The sequence below is a fragment of the Haliotis cracherodii genome, unplaced genomic scaffold (assembly GCF_022045235.1).
Source record: "Haliotis cracherodii isolate W230 unplaced genomic scaffold, xgHalCrac1.p SCAF_2, whole genome shotgun sequence".
NCBI classification, from domain to species: Eukaryota; Metazoa; Mollusca; class Gastropoda; order Lepetellida; family Haliotidae; genus Haliotis; species Haliotis cracherodii.
Window position 1 is genome coordinate 51,796,539 of NW_027266275.1, and position 21,562 is coordinate 51,818,100.

Sequence of the window (21,562 nt, forward strand, 5' to 3'; positions counted from 1 at the left end):
TTGTATGAAGCAATGACATTCAAATAATAAGCAATATCTTGTAACCATCCAATCCTACTGAGTAGACTTGTACAAGAAGCATGCAGTTTGGGGGTCTTATTCTGCCTTGGAATCTGCATGCGCAAGTAAGCTACTTTGAACAAACTTCAGTTATGTCATGGCACCTTGGCCCACCAATGCCACACAAGTGTTTTAAATGTGATAAAGATGCCAATTTCAGTAATTTCACCATGAAACATGCTCAGCTCCTTTTAAGTCTCTATCAACAAATGATAAACATATTCCATGAAAGCAAATAAATAACTGTTTTCATGGTTGTATCAGGGAAGAGCACAATTTAAAATCCTTCTAATGAATGCCATCAAGTGCAGTGGAGATACTTAGCCTCAGTTCGTTACCAGATATGTCGTCAAAAACAAAAAACGGAAATATGATGAGAATTTAATGGATGTCAATTAGAAATATGCTGTTCAAACAACATTCTAACAAGATCATAAAATATATCACCTAAAATGTAGAGACATGATAACAAGTATACAACAATTAATAAAATATGATTTTCCTTCACAATGGACAAAAATAATGGAAATCTGTTTATTGATACAGCTGGTGATGAATAATGGGTATATACAAATATGTTGACATAGTTGGACATGTAATTCACATTTGTACAAAAGCTGAAAAATATGAGATACAAAAAGACTAAAAAATGCTGCTAATTACACTGTAAAGCAAAATTCTATTAGTACCACAGAATCATAGTGCCTGACAATAGTGTTTGTGAATATATTTCTACAACACTGCAACACAAATCAGGACTGAGGAAATACAATGATTATACACACACTGTTTCTTCCAATTTACAAAATCCTGTGGTGATTACAAAATGCATGTGTATCAAATAGGTAGTGTGAGTTTTCAATGATACATGAATCAAGTCCAACATTGTTTAGCTGTTGTAAATACATTGCTTGAAATATCCAATAATGCAGAATATCATACATAAGCACATTCATCACACATCATGAACAAACAGCAACATATGTTATTTTTCCTGCAATTCATATCCATTCTTTTCACAATATCACCAAATGAGGAAACTGATAAAATTCCTGTTAAAGAATCTTAGCAGATCACATACTTGTCAGAAAATGCTATTTATCATACATGAACACATCTGTGTGCAAACATCCTGACCAAACTACCCATTAAGACAACATTCCATCTAGAATCTGCGGACTGTTCCTTGCTGCAAATAGCGTGCCTCTGGTTTTCTGGTTATTCCACCCATCATCATAAGGTTTGTGTTTTGTGGGGCAGTAGCCATGTACAGTCCTGGTCCCCCAATGTTGTTCATCAGATTTCCCCCCAAGTTGAACCCTCCTCCTCGGTCACTGTGTGTACTCTGGACGCCCATCCACCGGTCACCACCACTGGCTCCTCCTCGAGCTCCAGAGTTGTCCACAACACCATGGCCCCAGGACTGATCAATCTTGCTACGGTCTGTGGTATTTCCCCACGACTGACGCTGATTGGAATTAGCACCATCTGTAAATATAATAACTCATAAATATGACAAACATGTTCAAAGAGTTGAGTGAGCTAATTATTGGTCTGTGTTTGATTGCAAATCGACAGTCAAATCTAAAATGGCCAAACTCACTTGATATCATACTAGATCCAGAATTATAATTCTTGCCACGTCTGTCATCTTGCACCCCAGAGCCACTTTGTCCCTGCCAGGTTTCACGTCCACTTGCTACAACCATCCTTGTGTCTGTAACCTCAAACACTCTTATTAGACTATAACAATGTTCTGGAATTGAAACAAGGTATAATCTGCCTGCAGCCACATAAATATTGAAGTACATCTACCACCACCCCTCCAAATCCTTTATTTACATTCTTACCTCTATCTGATTTCCAGTCACTCCGAGAATCATGGCGTTGAGGTAATCTAGTGGTCCGTCCGTCATCATCTCTACCTTTGTTGAAATCTCGTCTGTTCTCATCCTGGCGATTGTGCGTCCGTGTGTCTCGTCTCTCATCTCTGGGGTTTCTAGTTTCAGAATATCTGAAGATAGGTAGATGCTCACAAATCCACATTAACCATAGCAGGTAGATTCACATAGATCTACATTTACATCAAGTTAAGTGGCATAACTAAACATCTGTACTTGATCCCGATATTTCTAAATGGTTTCAAAGAAGCATCTTGATGTCGCATGAAGAATATGCATTAAAACAGGAGCACGAAGAAGGAAAACTAAGTCCAAGACAATAAATAAACTTTGAAATTGCCAATTAAAATATTCCAGAAAAGAAAAATGTATAAGTTTACATCTTCATTGCAAGAGTGTTAATAATGTGAATGCCAACACCTTAAGTAACATCATGAACAAAATGAAAATCAGAGAGGAAATTTGTTGGTTTTGTTTTTTAGATGGCAATTAGAGTTGCCTTAGGTTAATTGTGAATCATGAAGAATATCCTGCACTGAGAGAACGAAATGTTGTTTTACTCCTCCGCTATATTGCAGCTTTCTTCCTGACGTTTCATAGCTACTTCTTCCTCCTTCATCAGGTGAATTAGTAGATAAACATACTGTGTTCTCAATGTAGAGCTACCTGTTGATTTAACCGCACTAAATTGAATTTTGAACCGAACATGCAGCGTGAGGTTTTAAATGTTAAATTTAGCGCTGTTAAATCTACAGGTAACCTAGCATTCCATTGAAAACAGAGTATGTTTATCTCCATTCTACCATGACTAAATAAAATGCGAACTCTTTGGTGCGAGTGAAGCGGCATGGGTTGCATCCAGTGTTTTGAGTGTGTTATCGATCTGAATTACGTGCTTGCGCTGTTCCTTCCACGGTTTGCCCCCCTACGTGTCATGTACACATTTCTATACAAAATTACAATATAGTTTCTTAAAGAACTTCATCCGTCATGGGTCTTAAATTAAACAAAATTCAGATTTTGTTGGGTACAGGGTATTCATGGTCAAGTACCGTATTGATGTTTCATACACTTTTCTGGATTTCGAGTTATTTTGCAATTCATCGTTCTCATTTGGAGTCAAACGGACTGTAGATAATACTGCAAATATTTGGTAATTTTGACTCTGTCAGCATTTACAATTTCTCAAATTTGAATCCCAACCATTGGAGAATGATTCCAACTAAACATTGTTGATATCTTACCCCTATTCCACCCCGCCTCTTATCGGGTGATCAGCCCTTCGATTTGTACAATTTTGAATTCTCACCACCGGAGAATAAATTAAATCACCCCTATTTCGCCCCGCCCCTCAGCCCCTTGGTTGTCTCAGCCCCACCAATTGTACAATTTTAAATCCCGCTACGGCTACCTGAGAATGCTTCCAACCAAATATGGTTGATATCTATCTTTTAGTTCCAGAGAAGAAGTTGTTTAAAGCAATATACCCAAATTACCCCTATTTGACCCCGGCCCTCAGTCCCCTCGGGGGTCAGCACTACCATTTGTACCATTTTGAATCCCCACCACCTAGGGATGTTTCCAGTCAAATATCGTTAATTTCCAATTAGTGGTTCAGAAGCAGAAGCCGTTTAAAAAAATTGTTGACAGACGCCACGGTATGGAATAAGCTCACCTTGGTCCTTCAAACCAGGTGAGCTAACAAGGTTATATATACTCACACGCAAAAGAAACGCAAGTGGTTTTAAGCAAATAGGTAACAAACATGTAACCATAAATTTAGCATGTAGTGAAGCCTGATGGTGTTATCAATATTTTAAAAATAAAATAACATAAAAAACGAATCGCCAAAACACACCATTTCAATGAATATGTGGGTATCATGCACCCATTTCTCGCGCAATCGAAAATGCACGAACTGTCACAAACTGTAGTGGGTACAATACTGTGGTTAATTCGTGGACCTACCACTCCTTGGTCAACAATGCCACACCTAACTCAAATTCAGAAAAACCAGGCTATCGGACGTTTGGAAGCTGGAGAGTCTGTCCAAGATGTTGCCAGTCATTTCAACGTTAACATAACCACAATTTACCGTCTCCGGCATCGATACAATGCTACACAGACCACAGATGACCTTCCTCGGAATGGTCGTCCTAAGGTCACCACACCTCGACAAGATCAGCAGATTACCCCTCAACACCAGCGACATCCGTTCCTAACTGCAAGTGAAAGTGCTTGACAGACCACAGGAACACATAATCGACACATTAGACGGGACACTGTGATCGGACGTCTCAGTTCAAACAACCTCAGATGTCGCCGACCAGCACATCGTCCTGTTCTCCAACCATGGCATCGACAAGCACGACTTCAGTGGGCCCAGGGTCATCGCAATTGACGTCATTGTGAGTGGAGGTGTGTCATCTTCTCTGATAAAAGTCGCTTTTGTGTCTCCCATTCAGACAGAAGAGTCAGAATTTGGCGGCGGCGAGGTGATCGTTTCGCTGACAGAAACGTTGTGGAAAGGAATCCATGGGGTGGACCTAGCGTCATGATATGGGCAGGGATTGGACTTAATGCGAGGCTTGGACCCATGTGCTTTCTGAATGTTGGTCAGGGTCGGGGACACGGCGTCACTGCTCAGCCTTATATCGACCAAGTGATCAGACCCAACGTTGTTCCATTTTTTGCACAACATCAACAACACATTTTCCTGCAGGACAACGCTCGTCCCCATGTTGCCAGAGCTACCATGGCCTTTCTGCAACAACACAACATCTGTGTTCTACCGTGGCCAGCCCTCAGCCCTGATCTGAATCCCATCGAACACTTGTGGGATGAGGTTCAAAGGGGTCTGCACAATGTGCGCCCAGTCCCTACAACTGCCGATGAACTATGCACAGCTGCTTTGGATGTGTGCAGGAGGATCCTTAGGGCCTTCACAAATTGTCCGATCCACTATGTACAGGAGATGTGTGGCAGTGATCAATGCTAATGGTGGTCACACCAGGTATTGACGGACATTTTGGGTATTGACCCGAAACTGTGTAAGCCCTTAACCTTTGAAAAAAACAATTATGTCATCTGCCTTATAATCCATTGTACTGTCTTCAGTCAAATTTTTGTCAATCTTGCCCTATTAGTATTTCTTGCCTTTACTGTTGAAAATAAATAACATGTATACTGCATACTCGAGTTGCGTTTTTTTTGCATGTGAGTATATATTAATTCTACGCACTTACTCAGCATTCCCCTGATGGAGGAGCAAGAAGTAGCTCTGAAATGTCGTGACAAAGAATAGAAGAAGTTGCTGTCCATAAAATGTGTCATGTACTCATGTTCCTCTACCTTCTAAATGCCTATCAAAGACCTCTATATTGCAGGCAAATTATTGGTTCATTGTACCAACAATTCCTCAGGTCATTGGGGTACGATGACACACAAAGTAACCACCTGACTGGAGTACTGTAGATCCCTACTTGGGCTATCCTTTAATAAACACAGAATTACCTCTGGGCTTCTCCAAAGCCGTCTCCATGTCGTTCTTCCCTCTCACGTCCATGTTGTGCTGGTAAATCCCTTCTATCATTTCGGTTAGAACCTCGAGTATCTGTATTACGACTATCTCGCCTCTCATACCGCTCCACCTTCCTATCTGCATTGCCACTGCGGTCAAAACGATTCTCTCGTCTGAAAAGAGGAAACAATCTTGATTGTTGTGCACTGAATTTCACTCATCAGAATAACACTTTCAAGTTGTTTGCATACAAGGATGTTAAAATCATACATATGGTGACTTCATGTCAAAAGGACAACCAAGCTTTAACTAATGAAAACTATAGGCTGTTTGTTACACACCTAGAATCACCGTAATTATCAAATCTATCTGACATGGACCGTTTAGGGGGGCTGCTCCAGTAGTCGTCGTCGTCATGCCGACCTCCACGACTGTCAAACGTTCTCTTTGCTGCTCTGCGTTGGTCATCTAATCTGTAAGTTAGAATAAACAAAATGTCTTTCATATTGGCAGCAGGGTGTTAACTTAAATATCAAGAATGTTACGTCCGATTAATGTAAAACATCAAATCTAGCCTCCAAACAATGCATTTTTCTCATTTCCATCTATGAAAACAGTTTCAACTAGTGTTTGCATAATGTGTCCGGAGAATAGTTTATCAGTTCATGTCAATACAAGAGAAAAAAATCTAAAAACAATAAACCCACTTAAGCAGTTGGGCTGCTTACAAATCAAGTGATCCTATCCAACCTTTATCTTGGCAAATCTTTTCAAATACTTGAGACTGTTATATTTGTCTCCACACCAACACAATAGATGGCTAACTCCTCCTCACCTTCGCTGTTCCAGCCTGAGTTGCTCAAGTCTCTCCCTCTCCAGTCTTTCTCGTACCAGGTGCAGTCTTTCTGTTTCAATACGTTCTCGCTCAAGCTTCTCTCGCTCTTGTCTGTTTAAACAGATCAACACAGTAGTGTCATACATATTCAAAGAAGGAAAGGTGTGTGTTGGTTAATAAATAGGGCAGTTTACTGTCTATGTGTAGACACTGATAGCAACAGTAAGAACTCAAATACCCTACTTCTATTCCATGCACTATTTATAAATACCTAAGTCTATCTTTTTCTTGTTCAAGTCGAATAGCTTCCTCTCGCTGACGTAAGTGAATCTGCTTCTGTCTTGATCGTTGTCTCTCAATTTCAGACAGTCTCCTTCTCTCCTCATCACGTAGAGCACGCTCTTTGTGTCTGAGACGTTCTCGTTCTCTCTCAGCCTGGAACAGAAATCATGAAATGCATTATATATGTTGATGTCTTTAAATGAAATACAACATTCTTTTCAAAATTTAAACAGCAAATGTAATCATTAAGTCTGAAAATTGTACAATAAATTTTTACAAACCTGTAGAGGTTATGACTTCTCTGATGAAATCCTCCTTGGGACACTTATTGCATTTTCCAGGCTGCAGAAAATCTACATGACATGTAACTATTTTGTTCAAAAAAAATATTACCACACTAAAAAAACAACGTTTTTTGTGTATGATGTACGACCACCCAAACAGGGCCTCACCCTATCTGGTGCCACACGCCAAGCGGAGCAACTCACATCCAAATCACTTTCAATATGTCCTCTTGCAGACGGAATGTGGGGCGGTGGGTGGCCGTGCCCCAAGGAGGATTTCATCAGAGAATTCATAATCTCTACAGGTTTATAAAAGTCTCTTTCAGATTAAATCCTCCTTGGGGCACTTATTCCATAAAGACAGACTCCCAAAGATTACTTAGGTAAAAAGCATCCGTCTGCAGAGTGTTTATCGAGTTGGTAATGTTTGATGAACGTGCTCGGCCGGATCCAAATAGCCGCTGAGCAGATCTCCTCAATGGGCAGAGCCGCGGCGTACGCTTTGGACGTAGCCACTGCTCTAACCGAATGAGCCTTCAGCCCCTCAGGGGGGTCCCTCCCTGTGTGTGTATAGGCCATACAGGCCTTCCCACGGCCGTAGCAGCAGAATAATTGGTTATCCTTAAGGATATCCTTAGTCTTGCTGATATAGACCTTGAGAATCTTGCAGACATCCAAGACATGAGCATGTCTTGCAGAGGTCCCCGACGAGGAAGGCTGTGAATGTCGCCTACCCGTCTACCGGACGTCACCGCCACAAGGAACGCCGCCTTCCAGCTCAACAGCTGAAGGGAGAGAGACGATAGATCCCAAAAGGAAGGACCGGACAGCCAATCATGAACGATTGACAATTCCCAAGGGGGACTGATCCGCCGAACATTCGGTCAGATCCTGTCCTCGCCTCTCAGTTCGAGCACATTGATGTGCAGTGAGATCTCTTGCTCGGACCATGGTCCCGATGCAGTGTGATCGTTCAGAACACCTCCCCAGCCGGAGAGTGGCGCGTCTGTTTGAACTGTGAGAGACGGAGAGGGAGTGTCGAGGGGGAGCCCCCGGGACAGATTCCCGTCCTCGGTCCACCACTGAAGGTGTGTAATGAACCATGTCAGGGTCTCTAGCATCGTCTCGAGGTCCTCCAAGTTCGCCCATAACTGGCGCAACGCTTGTTGAATGGGTCGCATTCTCAAGCCCGCTCTCCAAACCACATCCACTGTCGCCGCCATGTTGCCTAGCAACTGAAGCCAAGTACGAGCAGTGTGCCTGTTGGAGATAAGGAACTGTAAGGTTACGCTCCTTGGCAGTGCGGTCTTGAGTTAGGGATCAATCCCTCTCTGTGTGTTGAAATTCACCCCCAAGAAGGTCAGATTCTGAGCTGGGTTCAGACCCGACTTCTTTAAGTTGACTATCCACCCGAGCATAATCAGAATGTCTAACACCTCTTGTGTAGCAATCTGGCTCATGTGGTGAGATAGTGCTCGTAGTAACCAGTCGTCGAGGTACGGATGACATAACCGCCCTTTCGATCTGGCTACTTGTGGACCGTAATCCAAAGCTGTTGCCTTGTTACGGAACTGCTCCTCGAAGCAGGCGTAAGCCGCCTTCAGCTCGGTGCCACAGAGTGGGAAGGGAGGCAATTGCCGGCCCTGCTTGAAGACCCACCCAGGGTCACTGATGTCCATTCGTCGACCGAAGGTACCTCGAAATCCCGGTCCTCTTCCATAGGGTACCGTTTACTAAGTTCGGGGAGGTCGAACTTTTTTCGGTTACCCGACAACAGATGATGGATGACCTCGTGCGCCAACGATGACAGAATACGGAGTCGCACCTGGGGCGGCTTGCAAGGAGAAAACGCGTCCCCCGGAAGGCAGAACTCAGACGGGTCTGACTAGGGAGCGGGGGCAGCCACCTGCGGCAGTACCTGGACAATTTTGTCCCGCACGTGTCGCAGAGAGGAAGCGAAGGAAAACGCTGCAGGGGTCTCCGAACTTTCCTCTCCCTCCTCCATCGACTCCACATCCCTAGTCTCCGAGCCGAGAGAACCCACCTGACCACTGGGCACGGAACCACAGGTCGAAGCCTCGGCCTCCGGCTCTGCCTGGAAAACAGGCGCGGAGGAAGTGAAGGGGTCGGCGCCCGCAACCCCTCCGCTGGAGAGCGATCTCGATCTAGAGTCGTCCCTGAGGCCAAGTCCGCATGGCGACTCTTGGACGCCTTGGGGGTGGAGCTTATGCAGATAGGGCAAGCTTGGTCATCAAGACCTAGTTCAGCCTGACAACGAATGCACTTTTCGTGATTGTCTTGAGGCGGGATACTGGCTTCACAGCCGGAACACAATTTGAAGGCCTGTAAGAGACCGTTAATTTTTTAGAGCCGGTGTGCATGTATGTTTCATGTATAAGTGCAAGAGATATAACAGAAACAAACATTAAGGTGCCGTGCAAAGGCGTAATGTCATATACGATATAATATATATACGTTATTAAGGAGCTAGTAATTTTTTTATAAAATACAAGCTTCTGATGTCCGTTTTACAGAGAAAGCCTGAGTTAAAATTTTGTTGAGACTTTTTAATAGTCTCTTTTCATTTAGAACTTCAGGTTATAATAGGAAATATGTAGTTTACAATGTAATGATAATGAACAACCATGTCGTTTTTATAAACGATCATGAGTTAAAGTATCAAAAGCAATGATGACTACCAAGCGCCGCCATTACGATTAGAATGGACGTGCCTCGTAAGCATGGACGCCAAAGTTACAACATCAAACTTAAAGGAAATGCATGGTGTTACGCCTTTGCAGAAAGAAAAGGGAATTTACCACACATACAGTTTGTTCAGCCATGTCTTCAACTGGGATCGTTCAATCGATTGGTTCAAAGGAAAAAATCTGAGCTCTCTCATGTACGTCTTGACTTGACAGATGACATGTTGAAAGTGATTTGGATGTGAGTTGCTCCCCTTGGTGTGTGGTGCCAGATACGGTGAGGCCCTGTTTGGGTGGTCGTACATCATACACAAAAAACGTTGTTTTTTTAGTGTGGTAATATTTTATTAGGAACAAAATAGTTACAACATGTCATGTAGATTTTCTGCAGCCTGGAAAATGCAATAAGTGTCCCAAGGAGGATTTAATCTGAAAAAGAATGTATATTTATCCTATCGCACACTATGCATTTCTCTTTCTTCTTTCATCCTAAGTGGAAAACGTGCTAAAAGAAAGCAGTTCATCCAAACATACCTCATATCACCATGGTCAATTCCAAACAATCTGAATCACATACATTCTGTATGCTGATTGACCAACACATGCTAAACACATGATTCCCCAGCCAGCTCATTCTGTTTCTTAAGCTTGTAGGCTAAGGGAAGTGTGATGCGGGGATGGACGGGTGGACATATAACGTGTGAGAAAGGATAAGTATAGAAATGTACAGTTTATTGAAAAATATCCAAACTTATCCCTTCTCACACCATGCATTATCCCCATGGTTGGAAGGTGGGGCGGTACTCCTTAGCCTAACTATTAAAGGCAACAACCGTAGGACATACACAAGGAAGCTGGAGCTAAAAAAGGATACAAAACTACATAAACTATCACTGTCTAGTGTCTGATAGACAAAGCTCGTGAATAGGGATAAAACACTTCACAAAGTGTTGTGACCCTAAGACATAAACAGGAAAAACAAAGTACTAAATGTGGAACATGTTCAACAAAGGATAGCATAATCGTAAAGCCAAACAATACAAACTACGACTTACTCTGATTCAGAACGAGATCCAGTGAATTAATTCTACAAGACTGGGTTATCTTATCTCCCACGGATGAAAAGGAGCAACCCACATGGCATCTCTTTTAATGCTTCGTCGAACCCTCAAACCCATGAAGGAACTGAATCAATACGTTCAGACGAAAAGAGGAACAATTGACTATATCCACTTAAGGATTGTCGAACCATTACAAAACAACATATGCTCAAAGCAAAGATGAGTGGAAAAAGATGGGGACACCTGTAACCGGCTGTGCCATGTGGCGTCTTCATGATGAAGAGCAAAAAAGCAGGTACGCGTCAACTATCTGCGCTGATGTGTTATGGAGACACCTGTTGTTCAAGCACCATGGGTCCAGATTGGTGTAGACCTTGGGCATCAGTGACAGAAATGTCTCGAAGATGATGGGACGTGAAATCTGTATTAGATTTCCAGTAGCATCCTTCCATAATTGCAGCCTTAGTACAAATACAGTGTAAAGCCACAGTAGAGGCGATGGCACGAGTTTCGTGCTGGTTGGAGGCGACCGGAGCTGGTAAGCCGGCAAAAGCGTAGGCTCAGAGAATAACCGAAAGAAGCCAGAACGAAATCGTGGTACGGGACACTTACACATTACTGCTGCAGTAGAAAGCGGGATAAAAAGCCTCTTCCTGGTTTTCAATGCATCAAGACAAATACAAAGAGCATGTCTTCGATATCCTCAGGATTCAAAATAGACGTCCAACGTGGAATAGTACATAACCGATCTGGTTGTTCATGTCTAAGATGATGTTTGGCGATGAAATCCCAGGTCAAACCCAGGAACTCATTCCCATACAAAATTTAAAAATATGTTATGTCTCGGGCAACTTCTCGAGAGCTATGAAGAAAATAGTTGTCAAGGTTTTCTTGGCAAGTGGTTAGTAATCAGTTGAAGTGATATGACACAGTATGATGTTTAGATCCAAGGTTTGGGTGATGAAATCGAAAAGACTGATCCACCACACTTGTATGCCAGAATCAAGGAATGTAATTTGGCCAATAAGGACACTGTTATGTCTGTAGTAATCGTGACAACGGAATTTATCCCAGCCAAGTATGTAGCTAAGGTAGAGCCCTGCAGCTTACGGGACGACCAGAGATGGTGAAGATAATCAGCAATCCGTTGTGGAGAAGACTAAGAGATAGACTTTGGCTACCCGCCTGGAGTAACTGAAAATTTCTGAAAATGCGCCAAACACACAGATTGAGGATGTCGAGCGATGGATCAAGCAACTGGCAGTGAGATTATTAAAGAAGAAGATCGAGCCTGTGAGATAGACAGTAAAACCTACTGTCTGCTAGTTGGATGAGTGTGGTGAACCAACTCAGAGCTGGCCAATAAGGCATGACCAAAAGCAGTGTGAGGTGACTGGTGCACACTATCTTCTGCAATACACAAGGTAGAACACTGGATGGGGGAAAGGCATAAGTGTGCAGACCCTCCCATGATATTGCTCGGGCGTCATGATTCCAAGCCCGATGGGTCGGGCATGGGAGATACAAACCAGGATAGCTGAGTGTTGAAACGGGTTGAGATCGATGTCTTGGCACAGAAAAAACAAGCAGATCCACTTGAAAATCTTGGATCTAGACGCTATTCTGTCGAAGATAGTTCGTTGGGTCGGGACAGTGAGTCGGCTGTGACGTTGGAAACACCGGGGATGTGTCTCGCCAAAACCAGAATGTTGAGTGAGTCGATCAGTTGAACAAACGGGACATGACAGTAGGGACTGATTTTCTTTACAAGACCACTACCCTTCCATCTGTAGTTCCTGACATGTAGTTCCCAAACCCACCGTTGAGGGGGGGTCGAAGTAAAGATGTTGGTCAAGGAGACTCCTTCGTAGATGTGTCCTCCGGTGGTTTGGCAGGGAGATTAGAAAATGATAACCTGAGAAATGGCTTGAAAAAGCTCTGAATTGGTTGCAGTGGAGTTGACCTCTCCTGGTGAGAGTTGGTGCTGCTGTCAGGAGACCGAGGGGTTGTTGCCAGTGGTGCAGGGAGAGAGGTTGTCCGAGTGCCAGTGGCACTAGGCTTTGCATCTTCAACCATCGATCCTGGGGCACGAACATCTTCCCCAGGCGTGTGCCAAATTTAGCCATGGTAAACTGGAAATTTTGGGATCGTTTCGGATTTTTTCGTTTCAGACGCAATTTGTCTGGATCTTTGTTGGCCTGATTGCAATCGTCTATGTTCGCTTCAAAGACGATGCCACAAGTGTGTAGGAATTTGACGATGGGCAGGGTGAGACAGATAAATAGCCACGGGGCCAAAGATTAGCAGATTAGAAAAAGAATGAGCTGGCTGGGGAAATCATGTGTTCAGCATCTGTCAGACAACATATATTATAAAAGAGGAAAATTGCAGCAAAGAAGCTGTACCTTGATTTTCTCAAATGAAAGGATATCTTTTGGATCCTTGGACTGGGATCTGCCCAATTCAGATTTCTTCTCATCCTTTTCTGCACTTTCCTCTTTCTTCTGTGCTCCCTCTTCTGTCTTTGCAGTCTTCTCTTTTGGCTTCTCATCTTTCTTCTCTTCGGGTTTCTTTTTCTCTGATGAACAGATATGAGAGTGAATAGTAATACTATACAAGAATATGACAGCAATATCCTATCATGCCAAACTAGGTACTACACTTTTGGGGGTATGACAACATCAAATTTCAAATCATGTGTTGCCAGATCAAAGATTTATCTAAACCAACCTGCCATTGTGGCTTTCATATTCTCAGTTTACTTGCACCTTGTGACCAACATAATTAGGACCTTTGACATCCTGCATTCCTAAGAGATATTACACAATTTAGAACATGACATTTTGTTACGACTCTTCAGGCAACATTTACTGGTGACGAGTTGATTCAGTAGTTGACATTATTGGGCATCCTGTGGTCCTTCAGGCTTAATTTAAAAAAACTGTCAAGGTCAAAACAACACATTTGGTCTTCTATCCTAATGAAAACATTCAGATCAACATCTGATAAAGAACAAACCTGCTGATTTAGGCGATGTTGTTGGATGTCTTTTAGCATCTGTGGTTGATGATCGTTTATCATCATGCTTCTTCTCGGGGCATCTTGCTTCTTTTAGATCGTGGTCGTTATGGTGTGGACGTCGACTGGACCGATTATCCCGGTTCTCAGGCTTCCTCTCATCTTTCTTCTCTACCTTCTTCTCCCCATCTTTCTTCTCTGTCTCCTTCTTGTCTGCAAACATGATCCATGTTGAGGAAACAGGACATCAATGATTAGCTTCTGTATGTGAAAAACTCATTTCAAATTGTAAGAACAAGAGTCATCAGGAGATGACATATCCCCCAGTTCTGATGCAACTCGGAAATGGAGCTATTTATACCAAACTCTTGGTTCATTGCCATTGGCTACGTTCAGTTCAGTGAAGAAAAAAATAATGCTGATCAGTATTTTTCAACATCCCAAATCATCAAAAGGCTAGCTCACCACTAGACTGAGTTCTGCTCCACAAATGAGCACTTCCCTCGTTTTCAGTACAAGTCCAATTTGTCATCTTGAAAACAATTTTTCTTTGTAAAATCTAAATATTTTTTACATTTGCATAATTATCCTGCATAACTCCTTAATGCATCAACTGATTACCATACGACAATGAAAGACAGCGCTTTGTGATGGTCCTGGGTGAAGAAAAATGTTGTTTCATCTCAAGTCTATTTACAGGACAGATTGTCACGTCACAATCAATTCACATTCCTGCTCGTTACCCGAGCTTACAAAAGATTTTAATGTAGTTATTGTGGGGAGGCAAGTCTATGACGGGTGGGCCCTTAGATGTAGTAAAGCAGGATAAGTATACAAATGTAAAAAATATTTAGATTTTACTAAAATCATTACTTATCCTGCATTCTTCCTTAATTCATCTGTCTTAGATGGTATGACGGTGGGTATACCTTCATATGTCGAAAACCTCAATAATTATAAACCCTTCAAACGACACGTGTGTCAAAGACAAGCTACCGGTTTTTGTGAGAATCCGTTGGACATGTACTCACGACCTTTGGATTGTTAGCCAGCCTGCTAACAGAATGAACCACGTCCACACTGTAAAACTAAGTGCCAATTTACCTAGTCATGCCTACGCCGAACGAAATTGAACGAAAAGGGTCAGATAGGTGACAGACACTAATGAAGGTTACGGGTAGGCATGGTGTGTCGTGACTACGTCTACGGACACTTAGAGTGATCCCGATGCCAATTGGCACACTCATCCTATTCCATAATCTACAAGATACCGAGTGGTGAAGAAAAAACCGATATGGCGAGAACTGAAAACGGCTCTTGGCATTCGATGTCGAACCTCGCGGGTACACATGAAGACATGGGATTTAATCATTCTTTGGGTGATTTTTGTGACAGGAAAGTGTGGTAGGGAACACTGTAAGGATAATGTGGATAATTGTAAGGAACAAGGGAGGCATAATAATGAAAATAAAAGAATCGAAAAAATAATATATGTATATCAGTTCCCATTTATCATCATTCTAGCCACTTGAATTACGAAAAACGAAATAAAAATTATATTAAAAATAGAAGTGCTTTCATAAACTAGCGCTTTCTATAAAATGTACCAATATAGAAAACTCTCAACAACGCTGGTCGTATTCAATGACATTGCGTGTCAAGATGATAGATCACTGGGAGGAGCTAATGCACACTCGGTGACCCCTGACATCACAGGACATTGTTTTGCCAGTGTGACTGGCAACAAAAACTACGAATTGCGTCATATGGTATTGTCACATGTTTGAAAAGTTTGTGGTACTGTATTCTAAAGGTAGGCCGAATTGAGGATACGTCCAAGTAAACAATAAAAATAAAAATATATTAGTTGCCTGGTGCCTTAAGACAACCAAATGTGCAGATGAAATCTGCCTGGTGTTGGGTTGGGTAGTTTGCTGTGAGGGTGGATAAGTAGGTTCATAAGTTGGTGGTTCGCAAACAGGTCGATGTTGGGTTGACCAAAGTGCTGAAGCACCTGGGTGAAGTTTCCAGTCATAGGGAGCCACCATGTCTGGCCGGGATAGGGAGTCATCCAGAATGTTTTAACATCTGGGGATGTGCTGGACTATGAATTGTTGTCCCAGATGATCCACTAGGTGAAAGAACTTTTATATCTGTTGTAGATTCGGGGTTAGCCTGGATAAGGAGACGCCTCTTAAGATGTTCGACTATCGTCCACCAGTTGAGATGAGTCGTTAGGTTGGATGGTAGAGTGATGGCTGCGTACAGATCCTTGCGTCTGATGTAAGGGGCCAGGAAGTGTTGTATTAGGCGCAGATGTAGGCAGGCTCTGCTTGTCAAATCCTGGGCTGAAGTGAGTAGCCCCATCAACACTTGCAATAGGAAAAGTGTGTGTGCTTGACAGGGAAGGTGACATGGCGTAAGATCTTGATCTCGGCACTGATAGGATCTGTCTGAAACAGGCCTCCTATTAACTGGAGCCGGTAAGAGGGACTTAACTCCGACTTCGCTTCGTTGACCATCCATACCAATTGATATAGTAGATGCCTGGTGACGTTCCGATGGTGCACCATGGTGGACGTGTCCGGATGACTCAGGAGACAGTCATCAATGTACGACTTGAAGTGGATGTTCCTCAGGAGTAGAAAGGCAGTTAAATAGCTAAGGGGTAACTGAAATGCCAAATGCTAGGACTGCCCATTGGTAGTGAACACCATTAAACTGGAACCATCTTCGTGAAGCAAGGAGGTTATTTAACTGTAAAACTCCACTTTCCACCCTTGCCAAACTAGGTGTCAATCATGGAGTTACATTTTGACTGGACTAACAAGTCTATGCACAGTCCAATCAAAATCACCTAACGAAATTGACATTCTGTTCATAAACAACATGGCGAATGCCGTGCAGATTTCGTGACCATGTAGAGCATGTATGCCTTCCGTGATAGATATTTTCTAAATCTTTTCATGTTGCTCGTGCTCGAGTGATTTGATATACTTTGTGAGGTAAGACCCATTTTATTACAATAAAGGTCTTCATTATCGATCAGGCTGTCGTGACTGGGTGCCGCCATTTTGAAGAGCCTAAAGCACAATGTCCCTGTAGGACGACGAACATTGTGAATGTGAATTCGTTGTGAAGCCATGATCTGTCATATGACAGCGGCGATGGGTCATGCAAAAAGTAAACTGGAGATGAAATAACATTTTTCTTCACCATGTTCACCGAGGACCATAACGAAACACTGTCTTTCTAAGTCGTAGGGTAAGTAGAAGATGCATTAGGGAGTATTGTGGGATAAGTAACAAATACATAAAATAAATATCCCAAATCATCAAAGTTTCAAGAGGAAAAAGTCATCAATATCCCCAGCAGTGGTACATTCTTCTTCTGAATATGTCAACTGGTTATATATATATCTTGTCATAATTTTTTTTTAAAAATCCCAAACTAAAGTACGCACGGAAATGAAAAAAAACCTGTTTTTTCGACCTTAGATCTTAAATTATTGCAGTTAATATACAAATTATGTAAATATTCAAACAACTAAATTAGTACTAATTGGGCCGTGGCACAAATACAGCGTATCAAATGTTTTTATGCCTTTTTACACGTAAAAGTGTGTAAAAATGTGAATAAAACAGACTATTGTGAAACAGGGCATAACCAGGTGTAAGTAGATCAAGGTGACCTATGACACCTTGACGACAGGTGAGAACATGCCTATAGTCTGTTTCTGCTATGTCAATTTGGACTTAGTTTTATTTTTGAATGTTGAAAGTGCCGACAAATTACCTCCTGTAAAGTACATTTTGTATTGTTCACTGAGATCAAACTAGCAAATCCAGACTAGTACTTTTCGAGTTGTTTTGTTATTTCATATTTACAGCTACGTAATACTTTGTGTCGATTTTTAGATTGAGAAAAACAGGTTTTTTTTCATTTCCTTAAGTACCTTAACAAAAGGCACCAGTTGACAACTGGACCTGTATGTGTGCCAAGCTTGGTGAAGAAATATTATTGTTTTTCAAGATCTGCTCTGGAAATGAGCCCTCAAGCTCGTCAAAGTTGTTGCCATGGAAACTCGAAAAATATTTTTGACAAAAAAAACACCAAACTATCAAAAGGCACCAGTTCAGCATTAGACCTATGTGCCAAGTGAGTGAGTGAGTGAGTTTGGTTTAACGCCGCTTTTAACAGAATTCAAGTTATATCGCGGCGTGTCAGCTTAATGTGGGAGGATAGCCCCAAGAGATGCAGGTCACAGACGTTTACCACTTCGGTGAATCACACGATCACGGGTATGGTGCTGACAAACCTAGAAACATAATCGGGGCGAACCGGGATTCGAACCCACAATCATAGGTTTCTGGCGTGCCCTGCAACCCTGCACAACGAATCGCGGCGCCTTAGACGACTGGGCCACCCGTGGCCCCCTATGTGCCAAGTGAGGTGAAGATCTGCTCCAGAAAGGACATCAGAAACAACAGACTGACAGTGTCGATTTTAATACCCCCGCAAAACCGTTTAGGAATTCTGTTCTGGAAAAGGAAAACGGACAGGCAGACGGATATGCTGATCACTTTATTCCCCTGCTTTTCAAAACAGGGGGATAAAATGTAGACTCATTTTCTGCTAACAATTCCCTTGTGGATTACCTTCTGAAGGATTAAATATCGGTACATATCATCAAACAAATACTGATTAGGAAAGTCCTAGGGAAGTTGACTTGGAAGTATCAACACTTACCAGCTGGTTTCTTTTCTTCAGTTTTTTTAACAACTGCCTTACTGGGTCCACCTGGTTCATTCTTTGCCTTGTAAAATAGAGGAGGTAATAATAAGACATACTGCTCAACTCTCAACAGGGATATTTCAAAACACATAAATTGTAAGTGATCCCATATCTACGGTGGCCCATAAGGGACATGGAGTCTGTTCTTCAATATTTTGATATTTCACTTACTTTTATTGTAACCTTTAGCAAATTAACACATTTTGACATACAAATATGTGATAAGGTTGCAAAAGGTTACAATAACAGTAAGTGAAATATCAAAATATTGAAAAACAGACTCCATGTCCCTTATGGACCACCGTACATATCATTTAATAGGCTAACCAAGAAATTATTTTTGTATTTGTGCTTCCATAAACAGAAAAATAAGCCTATGCCCTCTAGCTGACTACTTTTTCCAGGTTGTCTATTTGCTAAGCTATTTCACTGTTTCTATTTCACTATCACTATCTATACTTTTTGCCTTCATATTTTTGCATTTATCGAGGTATAAATATAAAAAGCGATGTGTACACATTGCATAAAGTTACACAGATTTTAAGAGAGTGCGCACAATTTCTTACCTTAATACTTCCATTAATGCAAAAATGTTGAGGTCAAGTCTTAATTATATTTATCAGTAATCAGTGTGGTGCTACATTGAGTATAAGAAGAATAGTATGGTAAACTACATTTATAACGAACACACTTATAATGAACTGGCGGGTATAACAAACATATTTTTTAGTCCCGGCCATTTCATGTATATATGTTGTTTATATGCTTATAAAGAATTACGGTTATTACGAAGTACAATTAGTGGTCCCTTTGAGTTTGTTATAACCGTAGTTTACTGTATATCTTTCTCCAGAAATTTGAGTAGAGGTATTCTTAGAAGTAACATGAGAATTTTATGTTTCCGCATACTGTGTACTCTTTACCCTTTCCACAGAGATCATCTTCCCATGCAGTTCGGTCCGATGTAAGTGCTGAATGCACTTGGAGGCCTCTTCAGCTGATGACATTGTCACAAATCCATAGCATCGTGACCCTGGACTGCGAGCATTGGTCACAACCTTAGCTCCAATAACCTGCATGGTGAGAAAAACATAGCCATTAATATGCTCCTATTTTGTCAATATGGACGAGTGAGAGAGTAAATACTGCACTATCTATGTTGGTAATTTTACAAGCAGAAAATATCATGAAAGGTTCTGTAGGTACCATATGTTCTTGACTTCGTGCACACTCAAAATTAAAATTTGAGATAAAACATCACTAGACATACCGGTAATGATTTACCATTAATATAAGATTGTATTTCTTGTTCTGATAGGCATTGTTTTATATGCTGAGATTAAGATTACCATGTGTTGTCTCATAAACTTAGCCTGAAATCAATATGCTGTACACATGTTTTCTCCCAGATGTTCCAGTGATTTGGTACCCAATACATACCCAGTAATATCACTTTTTATTTAAAATAACAAGAAAACAGGGTCATTACTATCTCCCACAATGGGGCACATTAAAATTCTGTTAGCTCATATGGTAGTGAAAATAAACTATAAAAACAAAGTGTCCTAGAAATCCTTAAGAAGAGATAGGCACTTAGGCCTGCTTAATGTCATCAGAAAAAATGATTAAATGTTAAATTATTCACACAAAAGGCCAATTCTCTGGAAAAAGCAACTAAGTCTTGATAAGAATCTCGTAGATAAGCATCCAAACTTCCATATGGAACAATTTGACTCATCACCATCAAGGCTCCTGCAGTCGCAAAACCATTATGTAATAGTCAAACTACAATGTTTTTGATATATGTATTCATTCTGTCAACTAAAGTTTGTTTCAAACATTTCCAGACATACAATCAACAATCATGACAATGATACTGAAAAAATATTCTCACCTTTCCATATTTGCTGAAAAGTGACTTGAGATCTGTGGCTCTAGTTGACGATGCCAGGCCACTTACCCACAGGTTGCGACTATGCTGGTTACCTAGGTAATGAAATTGAATTTCATAGTTACTAACTTTTCCTTTTACAATTTCATCCTATCTTCAAGTTATTCGCTACACACTAGAAATGTTACCCTTCCTTATCAACAACAATCATGAACAAAGCATATGCATGTCACACTTACTCTTAATTGCTTTCTCCTTGCCTTCCTTGCCCTCAGAGCTACAATAGATAAAAGTGGGGAATCTATGTTGAAAATGATAACATGACAGAATAATTAGTGAAATGTATACAGAAGAATGAGCAAAGAAGTATGTACTTAACTTTGAAAGAAAACAGTGTAAAGACTGACAGGTCTTGAGAATTTATTCTTTTAACATGCTGAAGACCTTCATCCTGGTTATATTCTTTCAAGAATAAATTACATGTTACCGTTTTACTGTCAAGAACAAGTTTCAAATGTCATGATATGAAAGGACTGGATAACAACTCCCTGCCAGGTAAATATTCCAGTGTACACTTTTCTCTAAGCATAATGCTGACTATATTGGGTATTCAATCAAAGCAAATCACCTTCAACCTCAAGTCAGACAGATTTTTCTGAGTTTAGCTTAAAACCAACAAATAAACTAATCATGACCCTTTACCGAAGTGAAATCAGTGATTGATCACTTATGTAAAATAGTAAATGAAGAGGAAGAATGTTTTTATCATTACAGGGAATGAAACAGAAAATCCCTTCACGGTGAGCACCAGACAATAACACTCAATGAAAGCAAAGGGAACCTTGTGCAGCCAGACATCATTCCTAGGGAAGGAAACCAAATCTGATGACAATAAAAGCTGGTTTTCTGCTGTCACTTCGACAAAGACTTGCTCATGCTTGCTTCAGATGACCGAGATGATTATCTCACTCTTCAATTTCTTCATTTTACAAAAACCTTTTCTCTTACAGATTAACAAATTAATGGCTCTGAATTTACTTCTCTTCAAAAGTATTTTTTTTAACTTGGGATGTTGCTGCTTTACATCCTGGATCGAGTGAAATGTGGAACACAGGAAACTTAGAAGCATCTAATGGAGGACAGCTAATGCCAAAGAATACCTTAACTCATTGGTGTAAGCCAACTTCAACATAACTGAAGCAGCTCAATTC

General features: G+C 41.3%; 1 protein-coding gene across 2 annotated transcripts in view; it reads right to left on the bottom strand.

Annotated features, from left to right (window-relative positions):
* Positions 1–513: 513 nt before the first annotated feature.
* The window catches only part of LOC139468202 (scaffold attachment factor B2-like), a 32,985-nt gene continuing 11,936 nt past the window's right edge, over positions 514–21,562 (bottom strand). Inside the window, exons 7-19 of one of the 2 annotated variants that reach the window (XM_071250015.1) lie at positions 20,591–20,628; positions 20,355–20,446; positions 19,384–19,533; positions 18,416–18,482; positions 13,667–13,879; positions 13,054–13,226; positions 6,588–6,751; positions 6,317–6,427; positions 5,823–5,954; positions 5,475–5,654; positions 1,911–2,059; positions 1,664–1,777; positions 514–1,548 (exon numbers count right to left, since the gene is read on the bottom strand). In XM_071250015.1, coding sequence (XP_071106116.1) covers positions 1,226–1,548; positions 1,664–1,777; positions 1,911–2,059; positions 5,475–5,654; positions 5,823–5,954; positions 6,317–6,427; positions 6,588–6,751; positions 13,054–13,226; positions 13,667–13,879; positions 18,416–18,482; positions 19,384–19,533; positions 20,355–20,446; positions 20,591–20,628 — 1,906 coding nt within the window. In that variant the 3' untranslated portion in view covers positions 514–1,225. Of the gene's footprint in view, positions 1,549–1,663; positions 1,778–1,910; positions 2,075–5,474; positions 5,655–5,822; positions 5,955–6,316; positions 6,428–6,587; positions 6,752–13,053; positions 13,227–13,666; positions 13,880–18,415; positions 18,483–19,383; positions 19,534–20,354; positions 20,447–20,590; positions 20,629–21,562 lie in introns of both variants that reach the window. The other variant, XM_071250014.1, reaches the window with a different exon arrangement.